We start from the raw sequence: 21,450 nt of genomic DNA, 5'->3' as shown, positions 1-21,450 counted from the left end.
ATTAAAGCCAGGCCCTGCAGTAAGTGAGATACCTGGGCAGTCTGTCTGTACCACACATTCAGGGCCAAAATCCCCCTGTCCACCCATCCCCGGCCTTCGCAGTTTGATACGTAGACTGTAATTGGTCAGTGGCTCCAGGTCATCCAGCAGAAAGGACGACATATTTGCCTCTGTTTGAAAAGTGGAAAAACAAAAAAAGCATCCATTAATGTTTATACAACACTATTCATAAAAATTCCCAAGACTAAACTTGTGTTGTGGCAGTATCTTTACATAGGATGGCATTGCAGATTGGGACTGCCTGCTCAGTGTCCCCTCAAAATAACAACTCAATCCTCCTGCTAGCAACAACAAAATAACAACTCAATCCTCCTGCTAGCAACAACAAAATAACAACAAATCCCCACACCAGACAGAAGTTCCCAATAAATTTGATTCTGCTGAGAATTCAACCCACCATGACGCAACTAAGATGCGCCAGGCTATTGATCTATTTGGGGATAGGAGACGACGTGATAACTTGATAACTTTGTTACCCACTGGATTTTTGTCCCTCGACTCACGGTGTACATCGAGGCATACGTTCCTTTTGCCCTCATCTTGTCTGACGCACAATAAAGCTCCAACCACAGGGCCGTCCCCGTAGTGAGATTCACCCAAGAGGTCGAGTCGCAACGCCGCGCTGTAGCGCTCGAGTAGTCTCGGTGGCTTCTGCGGCCTGGGGGGCACTGGCCATATTTTCAACAACCACGGGGCACAAATCTTAAAATCAGAGATCGCATGACAAAGAAAACACAATCTATCGGAGGAGATATTATATGGAGGGACGAGTTGCAGAATTTTCATTAAATTGAGATTTGCGCTTTAATCGACATCAATGTGAATGCAAGGTGTCATAACAAATGCAATATGTTATGAATAGGGGTCATAACCTATTGCGTTGAGAAAAAGTAGTAAAGAACAGAATATGGGTAGGAGCTGACCTTTGAAATCGACCCGGAAGTGCTTTTCAGCTGTCCTACTGGGTGTGTTCACAAGACAGCGCCAGATGCCATCGTCACTGATTTTTGCCCCTCTCAGCCAGAAAGTCGCCTTCTTCACAGGCTCGTGGAGCCACAGTGTATCGGGCTGGTCAAAGATGTACATTAAAACCACAAGGCATAAATAAAACAAAGAAATGAACCTTTGGATCACTCCATCACCTCGATGCAGAACACGTAGGCCTATCATCACAGTACGACAAGGGAAGCTTTCACTGGCAAAATGAAATATTTCTGCTCAAACCAAGATCATACAAGGACAGGAAAGGACAGTTATTGCACATCTACATCTCATTCACTTCACTCATGTAATGTATCTGCATTGTGTCGACTGAATTTATCAATATATTTGATCAAACATGCCAGTGGGGATTGGGAGGGAGGGAGGAGGGAAGGGGATGCTGAACTAATGAAACGATATAAATTCAAATTAGCCATTTCAATGAAACAATCTCTAAAATAATCCAGTTGTTGAGCAGGCACGCCATCAGCCGGAGGAAGGAAGTGGAAGCTGACATTTCGTTGTTAACCCTTCGTCGGAGCAAGAGAAGGTTAATGCCTGAAATGTCAGCGCACAGTCGCTTCCCACGGTAGTTAGCATAGCTAGATCAACGTTCTGTTGATTCTGTCCATTGTTCTACGTATCTGATGACACAGAATGACACATGGCCTTCACAATTAAGACCAGTGCACAATTCGACTCCTCTGGATGATATTTGTTTTTGTTAGCAATAAAAATAATAGGAACAAATTGATACAAAAAGTGGATTCCACCACTCACGTTGACTTTGTGTAGTTCCTACGTGAGGTTTAAATCCCCTGTTAGGCACACTCACCTCTGAGCTATCTAACCTGGGTTTGAATCTCGGCCCAGCTACAAACTGTCATCCTCGTATCTCGCAAGCAGGGTGAGGCATCAATGTGTGTGTTCCTTCAGATGGATGTTAGAACTGGGCATCCCATCTGCCAGTTGATGGACGTTAAAGATCCTACGGTGTCCCTCGTGAAGAATAAGCTATTGCCCGCACTCTGGGCAAATTCCAAATCCTGCCCTAACCTATAGCGGATGTTGCATCAGCAGTACAGCCATACTCCCCTCAGCGAAATACATGGCTGGCAGCCATGTGTTGCATTCAGATAAGAAGAAGAAGAAGAATCCTCTTTGTCCACTAATAGCCTGGTAAATGCTGTAAAAGTATTTGATCTATATTGATCATCCCCGAATCGATCCTCCATGTGATATTTGGATGAGCTCCTCCATTAACTTTAGATGAATGGTAATATAAATGCTGGAAGGTCTGCTGTGCAGTATTTTCCCATTATATGGGTCCACTTCCGCCTCTGGTCCCTCGAGTGAGGAGGCTTGCTTCAATCTCTCAACGGCATCGAAGTTTGAGTATTTTCCCATTCATGTGTTTGTCAAATTTCCACTTGTTATTTTATTGCGTATGTGTTATTGTGTGTTTCTAGTTAGTTTTGGTTTTGTAATTATTGCAAACTTGTGTGTAACAGGTCGTTTGTTGTTCGCAACTCGTGCGCGGCCTGGTCTCTCTAGCCCAGAGTTGTGAGAGTTAGAGTCTAGGTCTAGTTAGAGTTAGTCCTAGTTAGAGTCCAGGCTCCCTCCCCCCGTTGGTATATTGTGAATATAAGTTCTTTCCTTCGGTGTATTTGCTTGTTTCTTTGATTTTCTTTTCTCCCCCTACCTCCCACAAACATCTTACCCTCCTTTGTCTAACGTTTTGAATACAAACCGATATGAACTTAATTTTGTGAACATCACAAAAAAACAAATTCTTTATTAATTCTTTCTCTCCTCGCGGACACGTGCTTGTTCTCTCACCCCCTCATCTCGCCTTGTGCCCCGCCCCCTTGTTTCGCCTTGTGCCCCACCCCCTTAATCCCCTCCTTGTTCCACCTCTCCAGCCTTTCCAAATCTATTTTCCTCCATACTCATTCAACCCATTCTCCCTCTTTCTCAAATCCACGTCCTCACTTAGGGACTTTTCCCAGATTGTTTTTCACGGTTTTGTTTAAATATTATTTAAGTATGTTAACACTTTCCCCTGCAGTGTTTTATTCAGTGGTTTCTTACAACACGCTGTTTTTCTTCCTATTTAAAAGGCTTTTTTCAATTTCCTCTTCAATTCATTCCACTTCAAAAAAAAATAATCAATCTATTACAGTTCCTCCTCCCTACATTCTCTAAACTCACCTTCATTCCACCCCCCTCTATCATTTTCAAACGGAACTCTGACTTGAAAATCACAATAACCACAGTTTGTATGTAAATGTTCGTTTTTCATTAATCATCCACTTTCGAAACTCCCCCCTCACACCTCCCTTCCTAAACGCCCCTCTCATCCCTAACTTTCAATTCTCTCCCCTTTCCCCTTCCCTCCAAATCTTCCCCCTTGCCCCTCCCCTCCAAATCTTCCCCCTTGCCCCTCCCCTTCAAATCTCCCCCCCCCCCTACCATCTTTCTCCAATCCCCCCCCCCCCTCAAAGCTTCCTCCTCCTTACTTCGTCTCCCTTCTACCTCATACCTCCACCTCAAACAACCCCTTACTGTGCCTCATCCCATCACCATCAAACCTTTTGTCCTCCTCATCCTTCCCTTTCTCCTAACGCTTATGCAATCTCTGACACACGATCAACAGTTCTCCCTACCTCCCCCTCTCACCCTTCATATTACCCTACCCCTCCCCTCCCCTGTCCTGTCCTGCACCCGATGCTCCCCCTCCCTCTTCCTCAATGGTATGGACCTCAAACATCCTGGGCCTTCGCTCAAACCTGATTGATCTCTCCATACAGGTTGTTTCTGACAAACCAAACGTAATCTGCTTAACAGAAACTTTCCTCCTTCAAAATGTCTCTGATTCCTTAATATCTCTTCCTGGTTACTCCCTCCTCCCCTGTTAGGCACCTGAGCCTCATCCTGGTGGTGGAGTTAATATCTTTATCAAAAACCCTGCTCCTCACTCTCCTTGCATTGCCCTCTCTCCACCTCACCCCCAGGAGTACCTCTGGCTACGGCTTCCTCTCCGCTCCCACCTTTTGTTCATGTGTTTTGTACCGTCCTCCAAACAGTGATGACTCCATTTACATTTCGCTGTCTGACAACATGGACCAACTTCTATACAATCATCCAAACTCTCTCTTCCTCATATGTGGCAACTTCAGCTGTCATCATGCCAGCAGGCTGGGTGTGGGTTTCTCTCTCACCAGCCATGGCACCTCAGCAAAGGACTTCTGCGACTCATTGGGACTGACACAATCTGCCAATTTCCCGACCCGGATCTCAATCAACGGAGCATCTTCTCTTCTGGACTTGGTTATGACAAATTTCCCTGCAAATGTCTGCTGCTCTTCTGCTACAATCGGCTATTCTGATCATGTGCTTGTTAGAGTGTATATCTCTCTGGCCATTCTCAGAGAGCCTCCTCAGCGTCGATGAGTCTGGTATTTCACTCAGGCTGACTGGCATGGTCTTCAATAATAATAATAATAATAATAATTCATTTATTTTGTATAGCGCTTTTCATGAAGCCCAAAGGTGCTTTGACAGAGTGCAAAACATAATGCATAACAAAACATGAAAACAACAATTGCAAAAAGACAAGAATCAAGAGGAAAATATTTAAAGCAAAAGGAGGGAGAAGGACAAGTGATAGTCAGGGGTTAAATGCTGTGGGCTGAATGTTGAATGCAGTGCTGAACAGGTGGGTCTTTAGTGATGTTCTGAATGTGGTGAGTGAGGAGGAGTCTCTGATGGTGTGAGGTAGTGAGTTCCAGAGGGTGGGAGCAGCGATGGAGAAGGCCCTGTCCCCCCAGGATCTGAATTTGGTCCGGATGGGGGGGGGGGGGGTCAGGAGGTTGGTACCAGCAGAGCGGAGGTTGCGGGTGGGAGTGTGTCTGGAGAGGAGGTCAGCCAGGTAGGATGGGGCCAGGTTATGGAGGGCTTTGTAGGTCAAGAGGAGGATTTTGTACTGGATTCTCTGGGAGATGGGAAGCCAGTGAAGCTTGTAAAGGACGGGGGTGATGTGGTCACGGGTCCGGGAATGGGTGAGTAGACGGGCAGCGGAGTTCTGAATGTATTGGAGTTTATTGGTGATTGTTGAGGGTGAACCATAGAGGAGGCTATTGCAGTAGTCCAGACGGGAGGTGATGAAGGCGTGGATGAGGGTTTCTGCAGCCGTGGAGGAGAGGGATGAGCGGAGACGGGCGATGTTTTTCAGGTGAAAGAAGGCCGTCTTTGTGATCTGTTTAGTGTATTTGTCGAAGGAGAGGGTTTGGTCAAAGATGACGCCAAGATTCCGGATGAGAGGGGAGGTGGATACTGGGATACCGGCCATCAATCATCTGGACTGGTCCCCAATCTCTACTGCCTCTGACATCAACTCATTCTGGGAATTCTTCGAAAGTAAACTGCTCTCTGTCATGCACAGAGTTATCCCATCTCGTCTTCAGTTGTCATACCCTTCCTCCCGTCCATGGTACACTTAATCTTGTGGCGAGGCAGTTGCCCTGAAACATCTTGCTTTTGCGTCTTGGAAGGCTAATGCATCTGAAAGCAATCTCAGTTCCTTCCACCAATTTCGGAACAAGTGTGTGTCTACCCTCAGGAAAGCCAGGAAACAATATGTCTCTACCAGCAAAGTCATGGAATCCATCATTGCTTCGGATATCAAATCCTTCCTCTTCTCCAATGGCTTGATCTCTGATCATCAATTTGGTTTCAGACCAGGTCACTCTACTCTGGACATGCTGCTTCTGCTGTCTCAACAATGGGTGGAGGTCCTCCATGCCAAACAGGAAATCAGAGCTGTCTCCCTTGACATATCACGTGCCTTTGATACGATCTGCCACCCTGCTCTGCTCACCAAACTCTCCTCCTATGGTATACATGGAAATCTCCATGCATGGCTTGCAGACTTCCTCTCTGGTCGTAGTCAACGTGTGGCCCTGAATGGATTTCTCTCATCTCCCCTTCCTGTTCAGGCTGGAGTTCCCCAAGGCAGTGTTCTGAGCCCTGTGCTTTTTCTGGTCTTCATCAATGAACTCTCCGACTCTCTGGAAAATCCTCTCTATCTCATTGCTGATGACTCTACTCTCTGCCACTCCATTCCTCATCCCTCAGATCGGCAGTCTGCAACCTCCTCACACTCTGCGGACCTGGACAAAATCACAGACTGGTCAAACAAGTGGAACATGTCTTTCAATCCTGTCAAATCCCACATTCTTACTATGACTCTCCGAAAAGACCGTCTGAACAACCTCCCATCTACTTTCTCAACAATCCTCTCTGAAAAGTTCTGTCACTCAACCTTTTGGGTCTCACTATCTGCCATGATCCTTCCTGGGAAACCACATTTCCAAGCTGGCCTCCAAAGCCAATTGCCGACTGGGCATCCTCCGTCACGCAAAGTCCTTCCTTGGCACACCTGAGCTCCTCACCACATTCAAGGCTTTCATCCGCAGCTCAATGGAATACTGCCCTACCCTCTGGGCTGGTGCTCCTGCCTCACACCTAGCTCGGCTTCACACTGTTGAAACCAAAGCTTTTAGAATCATTGGAATCTCCCGCGATGAAGCTGATTGTGAGGGCTTTTCACTTACTCACCGCAGGCAGGTAGGTTGTCTTTCTGTCTTCTACCGACTCCTCTCTGGCCTAGCTCCCCCAGCTCTATCTGTGCTCTGTCCTCCAAATATTCCTGCAGGTCGCACAAGATCTGCCTGCAATCCTCTTATGGTGAAACTGCCAAAATCAAGACTCTCTACTCACCTTCACCTTTTCATTCCTCTTTTCTCCTGGCTCTGGAACAAACTCCCTCACTCTCTTCAATCCCACTCCTCCCTCCAGGTCTTTAAAACAGCTGTTCACCACCATCTCTTGACTTCCCCCATCCAAAACCTTGATCTTTTCTACCCCCGCTAATTCACCCCAGATCCACTTTTTTGAAATACCGACTTCTTTCCTGGAAGTCCTAGCAGTGTCCATGTGTTTTATACCTCTCCCACCCCCCCCCCCCCCTTCCCATGCCTCCTCCCCCCAAGCCCTCTCCCTCCCACAGATCTCCCGATGTCCATGTTTTTCAGCTGTTGTGCTTGTGTGCTTCCCTCTCTTTCCCCATCTTGTCTCCTGCTCCCTTTATTGTGTTTTGTGTGCTCGTTTGTTTTTGTTTTTTTTGTGATTACATGCAGAAGTTAGCTCTTACATGAGCCTGGATCTTGTATACAAAAAAAAAAAAATGCTTGTGATATGGACTCAAAGACATACTCTTTCAAAAGTAAAAGTAATTTCCCTTGAATCTTTCTTGCAATGAAAACTTTCAACAAACAACCTCTCAATACATGCCCCAACTCAATAGTTGAGACAATACAATTTACAAGTGCACAGAGAATGAAGCAAAAGGTCTTCACCTTAAGTCTTGATCCAGAAGGATGTACCAAGTAGAAGCTATTCAGAAGGGGAGGCGGATCACCCGTTGCAGAGCAGTTTATTTGCATTGAGGCCTCTGCATTGACTTCTCGATTTGGGAGATCCATGATTGCAGGGCCAGAAGCTGGAAAGAGAAACACCAACGCCATTTCAGAGTTTATAAGATACTAGCAGAAGTACCCGGCTTTGCAGGGTGGGGGATGGGGGGAGATTGGAAGGGGAGGGGGGAGGGGGCAGGGGGGAGGAGAGGGGGAGGGAGGGGAAAAGGGGGGGCAAGGGGAGAGGGGGAAGGGGGAGGAAGGGTAGTGGAGGCGGGGAAGGAGGAGGTGAGGGGGGGAGGAGGAGGGGAGGGGGAAAGGGGGAAAGGTGAGGGAAGGGGGAAAGGGGAGGGAAGGGGTGGAGGGGGAGAGAAGGGGTGGAGGGGGAGGGGAGGGGGGAGAGGGGGAAGGGGGGAAGGGTAGTGGAGGGGGGCAGAGGGGAGGGGGAGGCAGGAGAGGAAGGGGGTTCATATATATGCTGGTTGGTGAATGTGGCTCATGTTTCTGAATTAAGTGTGATGCCGATCAGGAAGAAGAAGAAGTCGTACTACCAACTTCGTACCCTTCCAGAATTGTTTGATTTATTTGTATTCAAATGTCTGGTGATTGTTTTGTATTTATTTATGCGAATGTGTACTTGTATATAACTATCATGAATTAAAAAAGGCTTAGGCACTATCGAGCGATTTTATAATTTATTAATTTTTTTATTATTATTATTATTTTTTTTTAACTCCAAAAAACGATCTTTTTTCATATTTTTTTTTTTTGCCTGAAACACTCCGAGGCACTCACTGATGAACCTCTGAAAGTTTGATGAAGATCCGTTCAGCCATCTCTGAGAAAAATGGTGACACAGACAGACGGACATCCCTCTTATATAGTAGAGAAGATCACCCGATGTTGGGGCTAAAGTCAGAAGACTGTTGTGCCATGTCAGACGAGTTATTGGAACACCGTATAACTTGTCTCCCAAGTAACAAACCTCAGCGGTTTATTTAAAAAAACATTCACACGCGACACAAATGCAGGCAACTCCAAAAACTGTGCAACCACGCAAACAACTGCCAGATTGGATGGATCATCAGCGACAGTGAAGAATAACCACGCAATGTCGGAGTCACAATGTACAATGCCAGAAGCAAGATAGGCTCTCACATTATGATAGGTTAGTGAAGGCCCGATTAAATCTCTCACGAGCAATTAACACTGCAATTATTTTATGCACATGCATGCACACCAAGGATACGTCATTGTACTTTCTGTTGAATTCAAGGACATTTGTAATGGATAAATCAATGAATTTTAACCTGTGTACACCCACATCATGAGCATGGAGTTCAGATGGGAATGCCGAACAGGCAAACCCACTTTTCAGTTTGTGTTTATGAAAACAACTCTTTTCAAATATGTAAAATGTGGTCAAGTTCTATCTGCATATGTATGAATTCAGGCTGAACATATACATTTGTCCCATTTATGAGCCATGCACTCTCCATCATAATATATAATGGCAGCACATGTGAAGCACCATTTCATGACATCTCACATTCCTACCCGCAATATTTTCTGCCTCCAAATAACCCTTCCTAATCAATCCTCATTTTTGCAGGTTAGTGTGATGCCTCCCTCTGCTACTCCATCTCCTCTTTTCCTGTTTTTTCTTTCCCTTGTTTTTTGTGTCCAACTGTGACCCTATTATTAGTGCGTTGCCATTTTACCATCTTTGACTCCTCGCCCTTCCATTCGCCTCAACATCGTAAACCTGTAAACATAGTAAGAGGAGCTCTACAGGAACAATGCCCGAATGGATGGAACGATTCAGCTAAACTAGGAAACCTGACTCGGTGGTGTAATGGGTAGAGCAATCAGCTCTGAGTCTGAGAGGTCGGCAGTTCAAACCCAGCCCGGACGAGTCATCTTACTATAATTCACCAAATGTCTGTCCGTCCGTTCGAAGGTACCGCAAAAACGGCTCAACCGATCGCAACGCTATTTTGGGTGGGTATTCCTGGGTCCCCTGGGAGTAAAATAGGCTGTATTGTTTTTCCAATTTTTCCAATTTTCCAATACACGATGGAATAATATTTACCGATATGAACAGTAATGTGGCTTTTGTTGAAATTCTACAAATACTGTTTATTCTACGTACCAGGAGAGAGTAGATCGACTCCTGACGAACTCTTCCTATATAAACGTGCGGCTCCGAAGTAACATGGCAGCGTGTGCAAAGCGACTGAGAAACAGGTGTAGCGGCCACTTCCGTGTTACAGATTCGGCGCGCACTCTTCACACATGAACGTGAGACTGAGAAAGACGTGTGGCGGCCGCTTCCGTTTTGCAGAATTCAATCTTTTTTCAAAATGGGCGCCATGTACCGTTTAGATTTTGATGATTTGCATGTGATATGATTCAACGGATGTTTATATGAATCGTTTAAAATAAAAAAGCCTTCAATTTCCGATATTTTGCCTTTTCATTTGGGCTTCCCAATTGAAGCCCCGCCCATAGGGCAGGTATCATTGCCAGTACCAAAACTTAAAAATGGTATGTGCTGCTTCCTTGCTTGATTTCAGCATTTTAAAGGTAAAGCCCAAGGACAATCCCCATCTGGCATGGCATCCATAGGGAGGAGGAAATGCCCCGCTGAGTACGGTGAGAATAGCGGTGCCATTGGTGTGACGTCACTGATACCCAGAGTATCCCAGGAAGTCACGGCACTTCCCCCAAGCTCAGTGGCTGTGTAATGTGTTTGTCTCGTTAGTATGTCCATGTGTGTATGAATAGCTCCATTATGAGCCTTAGACCTTGTATTTTTAAAAACCGTGAGAAGAAGAGTTCAACAGAGTCTGCAGCGACCATGTATAATCTGATTGGCTAGTGCTGTTAGAAAGATGAAACTTTTTGCTTTTACATCATACAGCAAAGACATTGCAAAGTTCCTTGTCACTGCCACAGTGGGATAGCATTGCAAATGTAACTTAGGCCAACAGAAGGCTAAAAGGGTTGACGATCTGTCTACACAGCACTGGTGAAAAACGGAACAACCATAAGGTACATCCAATTTGATCAAAAGAAACATTAGTACCCCGAAAAGTTTGTCAACTAATGTCAAAGTTTGGTTCAAAGTTCAATCCTCACCTGGAAGCTCACAGTGGCGGCCTGTCCAGTTTCTGAGGCACACACACCCTCGGAAAGGTTCACACGTACCGCCATTGACGCAGCCACAGCGGAGGCCACAGTTAGGCCCGTAGAAACCACTGCTGCATTCTGATGAGTGACATTGGCAAATAATACAAAAGCTCGATCTCACGACATTCATGTCGGATTAAAAACAAGATTAAAATCTCCAAAATTAATAATAATCCCGTGCACAAGTGAAACCTTTTTCGCAAAGCGAGCCGTGGAACCCGGTTCCACATGAGCAACCATAGGGATCCGGTAAGCAGAAGGTGAAGCCCCTACAACCACACTTTCCACAGCTCTCTGTGCAAAATCGTCCAAATGTGTTGGGCCCACATCCTATACAGAAACACACACACACACACACACACACACACACACACACACACACACACACACACACACACACACACACACACACACACACACACACGTGATTTAATAATATTCTGTCCACATATCCAGTGAATGCACATTTGACTTTCTTGATTCAATTACGAATTCACTCTCCTGTTTCCATCATTACTTGGGTACAGGATATGCCATCCATGCAGAGCCCCTGGATTTTAAGCTAGGATATATAAAATTTGGCCAGGTACCAACACAACAGGTAACTCTATTTAAAAGTAAGCAAAAATGTTGGAAAGTCGAGACGCATCAATGTTACGTCAGTATTAGAGGCATATTAGAGGATATTGTGGAAAGTTGCAGAGGACGGACAAGGAATATGTATTGAACCCAGTAACATGACAATAGTAACCAAAGATGTCATGCATCATCAATTATGAAATTATTTGTTAATGATGTAGTGTCAAATATAAACAGTTACCAGATTCAAGCTTAGTTCCTGGCCCAGTCTCTAGTATCACCTTCCATGTTTATATGCAACAAGTACAAAAAGTTTTAATTAAAACAAAAGCCGCGTCGATGTTACACAATGCCTAGATGCAGCTGTGCCTATAACGTCGATGTTATAGGCACAGGACATTCCTATTGATTCGATTACTTGATGTTATTTTTGTGCAAAGTGAAAATATATCTCGGCAATTTCCCGTGTGTGGCGACGAATTTTTAATATATCTCGGCATTTTCCCATCTGTTATTTCAGGCGGTGTATGACTGACCATGCCGCGATTTAAAAAAAATATATCTCGGCAATTTCTCGTGTGTAGCGACACGTGAACGAAGCTATGCTCCTCTCTCCACATTATTGTGACGACGTATAAATTAAATATTTCACCGTGACGATTGTCATCAAATGGACGAATTTTTAATATATCTCGGCATTTTCCCGTCTGTTATTTCGGGCGGTGTATGACTGACCATGCCGCGATTTAAACAAAATATATATATTTTCGGCATTTTCCCGTCTGTTATTTCGGGCGGTGTATGACTAACCATGCCGCGATTTAAAAAATATATATCTCAATGGACTTGAAGTTACAGGCCTTTGAGAATTCATTTCGTTCTATAAAGGGCAACTTTCATCGGATTTTCTTCCCATTTTTTTTCAACCGAGTCTAAAACTATGTTAGCGACTGTGAAAAATGAAATGATATATCGAATTTGATTTGAAAGAAAACTGTGTGAGAGAGGAAGACACCACGGGCCTACAAAACAGGCCTCAAAGCTATGCGAGTTAATAAAATGGTGGATATTTGTTTATATGAAGCCTCTCCCACAATGGGTGGAGCTATGGTTCCCAGAATGGGTGGAGCTTTGAGGTTTTGTCTTCTCTGCAAGAACAACAAGAAGAACAAGAAGAAGAAGAAGAAGAAGAAGCACAAGAACAACAGCAGAGGGCACTCTATGACCAGCGTCTTGCGACGCGGCTAAAAAGCAATACCTACAAAAACAAGGTGAACTAGAACGGCACTCGGTAGAGCGCAAACCTCCGCTAGGCTGAACAGTTTGTTTTGTATCCCAATGATAGGCCGGATCTGGATTCGGACCTGAACCAAAATCGAATCGGCTTGTTCTTGTCACCGAACCAACTCATCAACCAAGTTTATTCATAACTCGTCCACAACTTGTTTAAATATCATGTTTTATATCGCTTTTCGCCCGATCCCTCAATGTTGAAAAATAAGTTAAAAATTAAATAATCATCGTATCCGAATCTATATTCAGATCTTCAACAAAATCGAATCGATTAGTCCTCGTCACACACACAACCTGTCCACCAAGTTTCGTCCAAATCCGTCGACAACTTTGAGATATTCTGCTATATATCGTTTTTGGCCCTATCTCTCAATGGTGAAGAATCACTTAAAAAATTCTACTAACCGGATCCCAATCCGGATCTTCACCAAAATCTAATAATTTTGTCCTTGCCACATACACTACCATTTCTGCCAAATTTCGTCCAAATCCGTCCACAACTTTTTGAGATATTTTCTTCACAGACAGACAGACAGACAACCAAACAAACAAGAAATATGTCGTGCATAGCACGATACTTGCGAAATCCCTAAAATACGTTGTTTTGGCCTATGATGACCTCAAAATAATTGGTGGTTGAATTCAGTGACCTGGTATGCAAATCCTCTTAAAATTTCAAGTTCATTGGATGAAAATTGAGGATTTTAGAAATCTGGCCTATGTTGACCTTTTGACCCCAAAAACAATATGCTTCTTGCTTATGACCAAGTCTACTATTTGGTGAAGTTTCGTGAAGATCAGTTGAAAATTGTGACCTGTAGGCGACTGACATAAAGACAGACAGACAGACAAGCAGACAGACAGACATACAGACAGACAACACCAACCAATATACTTGAAAAATCTTCGATTTTCGCAAGTAACAAACAAACAGACAGACAGGGGTGAAAACATAACCACCATCCATCTTTGGTGGCAGAAGTAATCATTATATATCCTACATAATGGCTTGATTGATAACTTGAGTAAATGTACTTGTAAGGTAAAAGGATTAAAAAGGTAACGTGCAGGACATTTTAAGTTTAATTTGGGATGTAAGCTGAAAATACAGGTGGACAAGAAGATCAGCATAGGCGTTGTTTGACTTCTCTATTTGGGGGGCGGGGAAGGGGGGCAAGGGCTTAATATTAATAATGGGTTTCTCGGTCTGACTTCCAAAATTACCGTTTGTTCGTGTAGTTGTAGTGTACGTGAAATCACAAATACAGTTTACGTTCATTATTGTTACTCAGGTTTAAATATGGGATGTTTTTTTAAAATCTTAATTGTAAACTACTGAAAAAATAATGGTGGGGACATTGCGCCACTTGCCCCCTCCCAAACTCTGCCGGTGAAGATCAGTTACCCCTTGGATCCATTATGCGTTGAGGAGATGCATTGCAGTCCCATAATATTCTGTGCAAAGGACAATGCAGCTCCATGTCTGGAGGTATATTGATTCACGAGTTATCAAGTGACCACTATATTCGTCATGGGTGTGCGTCTGTCTGTCTGTCTGTCCGCAGCATAACTACCCGATGATATCATCCGATCTTGATGAAACTTGGGTGGGAGGTTGATATCATGATCTAGTTGTGTCCTGCCAAGAGTGGGCGTATTGCGCCCATTGTGGGCGGAGCCACGCCCGAAAAAGATGTCTTTTTAGGGGGTAATCGAGTTCAAGCTACATCTTCTCCGAGGGGTTTGGTGGAATCTGACAGGGGGTTCGGTATTTGGTTAGGCCAATGTCATGTCTAGCCCCACAGAGCTCGATTTTTCATTTTCGCCCCAAGGTCAAGGTCACAAGGTCACGAACTTTAGAAAAGTCGATTTTTGATGGTTTTATTACATTGTTCGCTTCCTGATAGGGTGAAATGTCGTACATGATCTTATATTATCACATACATCATGAAATACAAGTTTTCCAACAAATTTCACAATCTTCGACCTTTGACCTTTGAAGGTCACAAAGGTCAAATTTTCAAAGTTGTCGGAATCGAACCGAATTTTCGGTATTGTGTCGCTAACTAACCTCATAACTGATTATGGTCCCGATTTGATGCGTCAATCGTCGATGATCGTGACGATCGTGACAATCGACTTGATAGTCCGTCCTTTGTCATTGAATACCACTCGCTCGTGAACCATCGTCGTCTCCTGACTTGTCTTCCTTATATTCAACCTGGTGTGATTGCATATAATTGTGGAATAAGTTCATCCTTGAATTTAGCCATCGGATCCTTAGATTGGACGCAGAGTCAATTATTCCCCAATTTCTTTTCACAACGGTCTAAAGCTCATGAAGGAGCTTGTATGTAAATCACATGGACAAGGACATCAGGAGACATGAGTGTACTTGTACATGAATGAATATATGGACTTTAGTAGACAACAGATGAAGATCAACGTGTTTTAATGGGATTTGCACCTTTGATCCCAGCATCACGAGTTTGGTGCGCTAGGCTAGGAACACCAAACAGGCCAACCAGATTAGAGGTCATACGAATGTTTAATATTAATATCGTGATTATTATAATGTCATTTTAAAAATTAATCTTTGGCTTGGAATTGGATGAATTCATCAATCCATCAATCATTAAAATATTACTACAGTTTCAGAGTAGTTGTATTCTGATATCCGCCATGTATATCTGAGTATATAAGTGCACAAGATGGACAGAAAATCCGATAACCCCTTAATAACACAACACCTAAAATCTCGCAGCCCCTTAAACAAGACCGATAGTCTAACAACGGCATTGCCGGGCTTGGATCTGCTGAGTGGATGATCTGCTGTCCCTCTGTCATGTGGCCAGATCCTCAGCTTTGATTGGGGGACATTTGCGAGGGACATAATTCATACAACCTATGGACAGACAAATGCTGTTCCAGAGGGCATTGCCCTGCAGGCTCGATGTCAAAATCCCACCAGGTTGAGCAGTTTATGTTTTGCATCCCACTGATAGGCCGGATCTGGATTCAGACCTGAACCAAAATCTAATCGGCTTGTTCTTGTCACCTAACTAACTCATCCACCATGTTTCGTCTGACTCTGTCCACAACTTTTTTTTGACATATTATGCTGTATATCGTTTTTGTCCCTCCCTCTCTCAATTGTAAAGAAACACTTTTTTTCATTAAAAAAGTCATTTCATTAAAAAAAAAAATCATTTTATTCAATCATTTAAAAAAATATCGTATCCGGATCTCCACTAAAATCGAATCAATTTGTTCTTGTCACACACCCAACATGTTCTCCAAATTTTGCCAAAATCTTTTTGAGATATCCTGTTCACAGACAGACAGACAGGGGTGAAAAGACAACCCCCATCCACCTTAAGTGGCAGAAGTAAAAACATGATTTCCTTTTGAAGGAACGTCAAAGCAGGAGGAGGCCATTAATAATAATAATAATAATAATAATAATACATTTATTTTATATAGCGCTTTTCAAGAAGCCCAAAGACGCTTTGACAGAGTACAAAAAACAAGTGCAAAAAGACAAAAATCAATCGGTAAATAATCAAAGCAAAAGGAAGGAGAAAGAGAAGAGATAGTCAGGGGTTAAATGCTGTGGGTTAAATGTTGATTGCAGTGTTGAACAGGTGGGTCTTGAGTGATGTTTTGAATGTGGTGAGTGAGGAGGAGTCTCTGATGGTGTGAGGTAGTGAGTTCCAGAGGGTGGGAGCAGCGATGGAGAAGGCCCTGTCCCCCCAGGATCTGAATTTGGTCCGCATGGGGGGGGGGGGGTCAGGAGGTTGGTACCAGCAGAGCGGAGGTTGCGGCTGGGAGTGTGTCTGGAGAGGAGGTCAGCCAGGTAGGATGGGGCCAGGTTATGGAGGGCTTTGTAGGTCAAGAGGAGGATTTTGTACTGGATTCTCTGGGGGATGGGGAGCCAGTGAAGCTTGTAAAGGACGGGGGTGATGTGGTCACGGGTCCGGGAATGGGTGAGTAGACGGGCAGCGGAGTTCTGAATGTATTGGAGTTTATTGGTGATTATTGAGGGTGAACCATCGAGGAGGCTGTTGCAGTAGTCCAGACGGGAGGTGATGAAGGCGTGGATGAGGGTTTCTGCAGCCGTGGAGGAGAGGGATGGACGGAGACGGGCGATGTTTTTCAGGTGAAAGAAGGCTGACTTTGTGATCTGTTTAGTGTATTTGTCGAAGGAGAGGGTTTGGTCAAAGATGATGCCAAGATTCCGGATGTGAGGGGAGGTGGATACTGGGAAACCGTCGATGTTGAGGGCAAAGTTATGGGTGGATTTGGTGAGCGTTTTTGGGCCAATGATGATTATTTCAGATTTATCATAGTTATGTTTGAGGAAGTTGATTTGAAGCCAGGATTTTATTTCAGTGATGCAGTTTGTCAGGATAGAGTGGGTGGCGGTGGAGATGGACTTGGTGGAGATGAAAAGCTGGATGTCATCGGCGAAGCAGTGGAATTGGAGACCATGACGGCGGATTAAGTGACCAAGGGGGGACAGGTACAGGATGAAGAGGAGGGGGCCAAGAACTGAACCTTGGGGGACACCTTGGGGGAGGGGAGCAGTGGGGGATTTGCAGTTATTGATGGAGATGAACTGGCGTCTGTCAGAGAGGTATGATTTGATCCAAGAGAGGGCAGTGCCGGTAATGTTAAAGGTGGTTTCAAGTCGGGTGAGGAGGATGGTGTGATTGATGGTGTCAAAAGGCGGCGCTGAGGTCGAGGAGGATGAGAATGTTGAGGTTGCCGGCGTCAGAGGGGAGGAGAAGGTCGTTGGTGATTTTGAGGAGAGCAGTTTCAGTACTGTGGTTGAGGCAGAATCCGGATTGGAATGTTTCATACAGGTTATTGGCAGAGAGGTGATGTTTGAGTTGAGTGGCTACAGCGCGTTCCAAAACTTTTGACAGAAAGGGTAGGTTGGAGATGGGTCTGAAGTAACATAAAGCCTGCGCAATGATTGCCAACCTATGGTTGTTTGTCCATGTTCTATTATTATTTTTAATGCTGAGCGTCAAGCAAGGAAGCAGCACAAACCATTGCCACACAGTCTGGTTAAACCCTATAAATAACAATCAAAAAATTCCATAACCTCTAAAAAAGGAATCATTCCACAGCCCCTAAAAATCAGAAAGTAACAACTCTTGTTGTTGTTTCATATGCAGCCTGTGGCTGATGGTTGCATCATTTTCTGGGGGCATGGCTGTGCCGCTGATGCAGTGCCCCCTGTTACCAGTAAGCTGGTACTCATTTTGCCAACCTCGGAAGGATGACAGGCTGAGTCAACCCACCTGGTGTTATTTCAATGGCACGACAGGAGCACAAATCTAAGACCCCAAGGTGGTAAGCCAGCTACTTTAACCGTTAAGTCAACACTTGAAAGAACCGACCCCCCTAAAAATAAAAAAGCCCCAGAAAACCCCACAATCTACAACTAAAAAAAAAGACAGGAAATCAAACACCACTCCCCCCTCCAACCCCACCCAAACCCTCCTCCCCTCCCCCTCCCCACACCCACCCCCCTGACGCAAAAAAAAAAAAATCAGAAAATCCCACAACACCTAAAACTCATCCCGATAAAGGGCAAAAAACACACACCACCTAAGAAAGGCAGAAAATCCCACTTCTCAGGCGGTGGCACGAAAACTGAAACTTTATCTTTCTGATTAAAAAAACGATTGAAACCGATATCCAAAAACTGCAATCCCTTTCGGATTTTTGGGTTTGAGTGCAACAGCCATGGGTGCAAAATAAAGCAACGGAGAATGTGATAGGTACCGATCTCACAGCGGGTGCCCATAAAGCCAGGTGGGCAAATGCACTGCCCCGTGTCATCGTGGCACACTCCTCCGTTGGAGCAAGCCGGACAGCGACGCTTGCAATCTTTCCCCCTCATCTGGGCCGGGCACCCTGAAAATACACAGGTGAGCCGGAATAACTCCTCGTCTTGGTACAGGAATGTGTTACATCCTGAGGTTGAGATTCGCATTGCAGGGTTAACAACAGGACAAACAAACATCACTCGAACCCTGTTGGGCATGGATCTGCACGAACGGCACGTTCACAGAAACGCTAAACATCGCTCAGGCCTGGAAGCTAAACGAAAATCCAGCTGTGCTCTTGTACTTACTTGCAACGCCAAGTGTGCCAGCGTAAGTTGTGTAATAAGTGCCCAATTAGGTACAATATTCGAAACGCAGTCACAATCCAAGCAAACTCGTGACGTCATAACTTTTCTGGCATTGCTAAAGTGCAGTACATCATTGTCATCATCATCATCATCATCATCATAATTACGATCATTGCATCATTGCATCATTGCATCATTCTATCGTTGTGCGTTAATCAGAAATAAGGAAATAAATTCATATCGGATCACTTCAGAAAATAGAGAAAGTTTTTAAATGTGTTTGGAAAAGTTGTGCTTTGAGATTGAAAAAGTTGTGCATTTTAAATGTTGTGTTATTTTGTGTTCCATTCTGAGCATGTCATCAAAATGCTGGGATCCCAAGTTCAAAATCACGAATACCATGTTCATTTGTCTTTTGTGTGCTCATATCCTCACAATCCATGTGAAAGGTATGGTGGTGATGTCTGATGATTTATTTGTTCTACAAGTGATAAATGTGCAATGCTCCTCCATAGCCCCATCCATGGCCATGCTCTGTTGTCAGAACATGGGTTATACTGAAGCAGTTTCTGAGGCTGAGAGGCAACACTGGACAGGTGACCACTCTGTTACCAACCCCTGGACAGGTTGTGCTTTCAGTTTAAAAAGGAAATACAGGGAATGAAAAGGAAATACAGACCACTCTGTCACCAACCCCTGGACAGGTCACCACACTGTCATCAACCCCTGGATAGGTCACAACACTGTCACCAACCCCTGGACAGGCTATCACTCTGTCACCAACCCCTGGACAGGTCACCACACTGTCATTGTTACGGATTCGTCACTTCCGGTGTTGTGGTTTTCATCCACTTGAAACATTTCTGGTTCTATGTATTATTATTATTATTATTGTTTGAGGGAAATAGCCATTATTATTGTCAAAAGGTAAAAAGGTTAATGTTAAATGAAACAGGAAACCGGATCGGGGACCGGAAGGCGAAGAAGAAGAGGGAGAGAAAAGAAGGCGGAGCAAAAAGTCGGACAAGAAGCTGGTCGCTTCAAGCTCCGGAGCGAGCATTGTCGAACGAAAGTCACGAGTGAACTTTGAGTTTCCTTGAAAGGAATTCCTGCGAAAGGTGTTATCGCTGGGATTGATAAACCTGCGTGGTCAGGTTTGGCGTTGGGATTCTGAAGAATCATCGCCAGGTCGTTGCGACTCAAGTACGAGCCGTCGGCCATTTTGACACTCGCGCTTTGCTCATCGCAAAAGGTCTTTGCTTCGCGTCAGTTTTTTTCAACATTCAGACGTCTATCTGGGAGGTGTGTGCAACGCGAAGTTTGAAGATTAATTTGCGGTTCGCCGACGGTGAACCGTAAACGTTCATACCTGGAGGGCGCCTTTGGATTTCCCATTCCTCCGCGAGTTTGTCTTACGCGGTTTTGGACCACGTGACTCTTTGCGCTGCTTCGGCCGCCTACGCCTCTGTGCTGTTTTGGCGGAGTGACTGGGCCCGTCATCTGAACGGGGTTCGGGTTTCGATTCGATATCGCTCTGACGCTCGCTGGAGGGGATCACCTTTGAGCCATAGAGACATTGGGGAATGTTCTTTTTTCACTCACGTGGAGCACAGCGAGTTATCTTATCCTAGCTGATGGTACCATCATAAGATGTGTTGATTGTACTTTTGATTGCTATTATTATTGTACCGTTATTCTTGTGTGATTTTAAATATAATATTTGTTTGTTGATAACCAGTGGTGTGGTTTCCCTATTGATTTCTGACACAGAATAACATATTTTTCTGCCGTGGCTCCTCTCGGGGCTCGGAGGTACACCGTGACCAGGGGGTCGGGGAGGAGCACGTAACAGTCACCAACCCCTGGACAGGTCACCACACTGTCACCAACCCCTGGACAGGTCATCACTGTCACCAACCCCTGGACAGGTCATCACTCTGTCACCAACCCCTGGACAGGTCACCACAGTCACCAACCCCTGGACAGGTCATCATTCTGTCACCAACCCCTGGACAGGTCACCACACTGTCACCAACCTCTAGACAGGTCATCACTATGTCACCAACCCCTGGACAGGTCATCACTGTCACCAACCCCTGGAAAGGTCACCACACTGTCACCAACCCCTGGACAGGTCATCACTCTGTCACCAACCCCTGGACAGGTCACCACACTGTCACCAACCCCTGGACAGGTCACCACTCTGTCACCAACCCCTGGACAGGTCACAACACTGTCACCAACCACTGGACAGGTCACCACACTCTCATCAACCCCTGGACAGGTCACAACACTGTGACCAACCCCTGGACAGGTCATCACTCTGTCACCAACCCCTGGACAGATCACCACACTGTCACCAACCCCTGGACAGGTCATCACTCAGTCGCCAACCCCTGTGCAGGTCACCATTCTGTCACCAATTGTTGAATACAGTACCACTGTGGCACCAACCCTGGGATATGTCACCACTCTGTGACCAACCCCATGGCAGGTGCAATACTGTCATATTCGCCAATAGATGGGAAAGGCCAGACAATTGAGGTCAGTTGTATGGAAGTGGCCAGGATTCATTGTCTGTTATTTTGAAAATGATTGAGTTGCTTACTTTCATCACCAATACGGTCTGGTCACTGAGACTATACCCACAGATTGGAGATGAGCAATAATCCTTCCATTTTGAAAAGGAAAGGAGACTGACACGTCAGCAGCAATAACTGC

At 44.9% G+C, this 21,450-nt stretch overlaps 1 protein-coding gene across 1 annotated transcript in view; it reads right to left on the bottom strand.

Annotated features, from left to right (window-relative positions):
• Positions 1–21,450, bottom strand: part of LOC137423400 (tyrosine-protein kinase receptor Tie-1) — a 65,220-nt gene that overhangs the window by 33,364 nt on the left and 10,406 nt on the right. Inside the window, exons 6-12 of the mRNA XM_078773462.1 lie at positions 18,378–18,509; positions 10,902–11,039; positions 10,659–10,787; positions 7,461–7,603; positions 984–1,128; positions 564–728; positions 33–170 (exon numbers count right to left, since the gene is read on the bottom strand). Coding sequence (XP_078629588.1) covers positions 33–170; positions 564–728; positions 984–1,128; positions 7,461–7,603; positions 10,659–10,787; positions 10,902–11,039; positions 18,378–18,509 — 990 coding nt within the window. The remainder of the gene's footprint in view (positions 1–32; positions 171–563; positions 729–983; positions 1,129–7,460; positions 7,604–10,658; positions 10,788–10,901; positions 11,040–18,377; positions 18,510–21,450) is intronic.

Source organism: Myxine glutinosa, chromosome 1 (assembly GCF_964187855.1).
Source record: "Myxine glutinosa chromosome 1, kmMyxGlut1.1, whole genome shotgun sequence".
Taxonomy (NCBI): domain Eukaryota; kingdom Metazoa; phylum Chordata; class Myxini; order Myxiniformes; family Myxinidae; genus Myxine; species Myxine glutinosa.
This window is presented reverse-complemented; position numbering and strand designations above follow the sequence as displayed.